The 4,050-nt window shown below is 37.0% G+C and overlaps 1 protein-coding gene across 1 annotated transcript in view; it reads left to right on the plus strand.

Moving 5' to 3' along the window:
• Window positions 1–1,863: 1,863 nt before the first annotated feature.
• The window catches only part of LOC107748986 (tumor protein p63-regulated gene 1-like protein), a 9,790-nt gene continuing 7,603 nt past the window's right edge, over window positions 1,864–4,050 (plus strand). Inside the window, exon 1 of the mRNA XM_016564025.1 lies at window positions 1,864–2,061. Coding sequence (XP_016419511.1) covers window positions 1,864–2,061 — 198 coding nt within the window. The remainder of the gene's footprint in view (window positions 2,062–4,050) is intronic.

Below are 4,050 nucleotides of genomic sequence, written 5' to 3' on the forward strand. Positions count from 1 at the left end.
TTTTTTAAACGTTTCTTTGTCACAAAAGTCAGTATATAGCAATTTTCTTCCCTTAAAGATCTAATTAATTCACTTAGCAGTTTCGTTTTATTTGACAGACCAGATCTAATGGACTGCTGCCAACCTGACAGTTGACCACAACATCACAGTTCACTTGGGTTCTACAACACTAAAGGCAACAAGCAAGGAAGCTTGATGACCAATTGTATGTATGTATGTTCCATCGCACCGTTTATAGTGAGTGAGTAATGCCTAGGGGTTTTTTTTTACAATAAAGGACAAAGTCGAATTCCAGAAACGGCACCCTTCTTTTCTTGGACAAGCTGCCGTCCTCCACCCAATCTACTGAGACCATCACAACTTTAAGGAAAAGGCTGAAAACACACTTCTTCTGCAATAAATGCTTCATATAACAACTTCATATATATCTTTTTTTCTTTTGCATTTCATTTCTGCACTTGCATACTAGGTTGTATTACAATTTGACATTGTGTGCTGCAAATGTTAAGGCTTTTATATTTTTATTTAATAACTTTATTGTACTTGAAGCATGCTAACTTTTTAGGTCCTAGATCGTAATTTTCACCACTTACAACTTTCAAAACTGTTTTATGGAGTTTTGTCTACTGATTTTTTTTGTTTGTTTTTTGTTAAGACATCAGCTGAACAATCAGAATGTTATTAAACAACAGTACAATCCATTGAATACATATTTACAGCCCCGTTTTCATCCACGTTAATTTCAATAACCTGCAAGGTCTATTGGAGCTAAACTCCTGCCCATTTAGAGCTGGCAAGCTCCTCAAGTAAATGTTTTTGATTCATTAAAAAAAGTCGTAAGAGTAATTCCATCGGGAATTGAACTACACTGACCTCGCTGTATTTTTCTGACTTGGCAAAGAACTGACTGACATGACATTCACACTAACTGCTATTCAGAGCTAATTTTGAACTACAGACAAAACAGTGAGAAATGTGGAAAAATTTTCATTAAGCCCTCGCATATAGCAACCCCAATGCTCCAAACAGTAATTAAAGATCTAAAATTATCTTTATTTGTTTCTGAGAGGAGTAGGCCTACCTTTTTCTCTGCTCACTTCTCTGCACTAGGCCCATTTGTTTCTTTCTTGTATTTGTTCTACTGTTACGTTTTTTTTTTTTTTTTTTTTCATCTGATTTTGCTTTGGAAAACTTTGGAAAAAGAAGTTACTTTGCTGACTTCGCCGACTTCAAACGGGTTCAGTTTTCGTCCGATTCCAACAAACCATACATAATTTTAAAGGTCTTTTAAAGGAGAATGTGACAATTAAAATAACTCATTTTTGAAAATGTGCTCATTGTGACTCATTTAGCACAGGGCACAGGTCACAAATAAATGCGTTATAAATGTAAAAAAAAATCCATAAAAATGTAATCTGATTATAAGCATTATAAATTAAAATGTAGTATACTGTAATTATGAGTAGCCTACTAGATTTTTGGAGTCTGATCACATAATGCAGATTACATGTAATCAGTTACTACCCAGCTCTCCTGCGATTTCAACGAGACGTAAGTAATGTTTCCAACTGACCGGTCGCGTCCAGCATTTTTGGCTGAACTGTTCCTTTAAAAATCCGAATGTAACTCATTCTTCTTCTTCTTCTTCTTGGTGTTTAATGGCGGATGGCATACAACTTTTAGGTGCATTACCGCCACCAATAATGTGTCGAATGTAACTCATAAACAGAACGGGTCCCTTTAAATCGTCCGTAGAGCGGAGCAGGTGGGCGTCCCCTGCGCAACACACACAGCGCCGCTGCGGGAACCGAGCGCAGTCACTTTTTACAGGTATTTGCGACTCGTTCTCGACGCTTTAGTGAAATGCTGCAGCTGAATGACAGCGTAGAGCCGGAGAGCCCGGGTGCGGCTGTTTTACACCCGGCGGACTGTGATGATGGGCTGGGTTTATCCCGAGCTGGAGCTTCGGTGGCCTGCTGCACCCCGCTACAGACCCTCACGCCTTTCCATGTCCACAACCCAACCATGCGAGCCAAAGTCAAGGATTATTTCGTCTTTAGGGTGAGTAAGTAACCCAGTATTTGCTACAACACGTCCGGACTCGGTAGTCAAGGTTGTAATATGTGTAAAATTGGTTGAATCTTAGTGTGTTGACTTGATGGGGTTGTATGGCAAACCTAAGAAGCTGCCTACATAGACAGCACGCATGATCATCATAGGCACGAATGAGCGCAGTGACTTGGATCAAGAGACGTTAACGATATATATATATATTTTTTTTAAGTTGACACGCAAGAACGGATCCTATGTGAATAAGTTACCTGTGTTGCCTGAAAATGCTTTCTACATTGCAGTGGCGAGGCCAGACATTTTCAAGTGAGTGGACCTTGGTGCTTTTGGCTGAAAAAGAAAAAGGCTGAAAATATATGCCTAAATTGAAAATAAAAATATGACTTTACTTGAAAATGTGATGTTTTATAACAGACACTGACTGGCCATATATCGTTGAAAAGGTCTCGACTAGCATAATTGTTTCAGGACATCAAACAATGGCAAATATATGTGAACAGTATCTATACATGCGACTTTTGGGACTGGCCATATATCCTTGAAAAGGTCTCAACTAGTAGCATAATTGTTTCAGGACATCAAACAATGGCAAATATATGTGAACAGTATCTATACATGCGACTTTTGGGCTGCGTTTTGGTTTGTAGCTTCACCAAACTGTAGATTGACAGCCCTTGATCCACTGGGGTCGTATTACTTATTCTTTACCAGCGGTGTGTGATATTGACAAAAAATACATATCTTGATATTTTCTGGTATTTTATCAATAACGTGTTCTTGTGCTGATATCTTAAGGACTACCGTGGACAGCTGACTCCTAAAGTTTTGATATTCTTCATATTCTGTGTGGTGATCAGTTCACAGCAGTGATAGAAATTAATCTTTTCCAATAAGTTTAAATAGATTTTTAGCTTTTATGCGCATTCTTTACCTTTTAAAAATACTTTTTTTTTCTAGAAAAGTGTGCATCACCTTTTGAGTCATTTTTTTTTTTTTTACATTTACATTTAATCAGTCAATTAGAATAATAAGACATTTGGGCTGTTACCAAGCAAATGAAATCAGTATTGACAAAATTCATCTTTGCGATGCAGAGGAAACACAGAAGCTGCCTCTGAAGTGGCATTTAGATGCATTTACCCACTGTTTAATGCAGCTCTGAGGGACATGGAATAGGAGAGAGCGGGGCACAAAGTAACACTTTTTGACTTTCTCAAATTGTGTAAATCCACATGGGGTTCAGAGTATAATTTTTTTATCCACAGTAATTTCACACTTGTCTTGTACAAATATGTTGCTTTGTTTCATAATTACAGTGTATACGTTTTTCTTTATTTACCCTCAAAAATTGGAAGTGAAATGTGACAACATGCCCCATAGGTGGGGTACATTGTAACAGCTGAGGGGCACGTTGTAACTCATAGAATAGCACATTGTAACGCAGTGTTACAACGTGCCCCATCTGTGCAACTGGAATTTAAAACCGGTTACTGTCTTCTGATAGTTAGCGAAGCATTAAAAAATAAGCTAAACTGATAAATAACAGATTGGAGATTAGAATAATAGCAGATTTGTCTCATTTTAAATGAGTAATAAAAACAGATAAATTCACTTAAGCCAGAAATATAATTTTACTATGGTAAAATAAATGTCCAGCGATATCTTCAAAAAACTTTTGCATTTTGGTGCACTTTTTTTCTCTATATGTTGATATGGTAACTAGTAAATGCTGTAAATTTGGTTATGCTAGCATGTGTGGAAATATTTAAACCACGTCTGTTACAACTTACCCCGCGTTACTAGCATGAAAAAAATATGCAAGACAAATTAAAATATTGTCAATAAAATAATTATTTCAAATAAAATAATGGCGATTTTTAAGAATGAAAAATAATCTGATTTTGGAGTTTGACAATGAACATGTAACGGGGCTGACGAGACGAGAGGCGTGCGGATCCATGTGCAAGCTTTTATTCACAA

This window comes from Sinocyclocheilus rhinocerous, unplaced genomic scaffold (genome assembly GCF_001515625.1).
Source record: "Sinocyclocheilus rhinocerous isolate Xijiao unplaced genomic scaffold, SAMN03320098_v1.1 scaffold470, whole genome shotgun sequence".
In the NCBI taxonomy this organism is placed as follows: Eukaryota; Metazoa; Chordata; class Actinopteri; order Cypriniformes; family Cyprinidae; genus Sinocyclocheilus; species Sinocyclocheilus rhinocerous.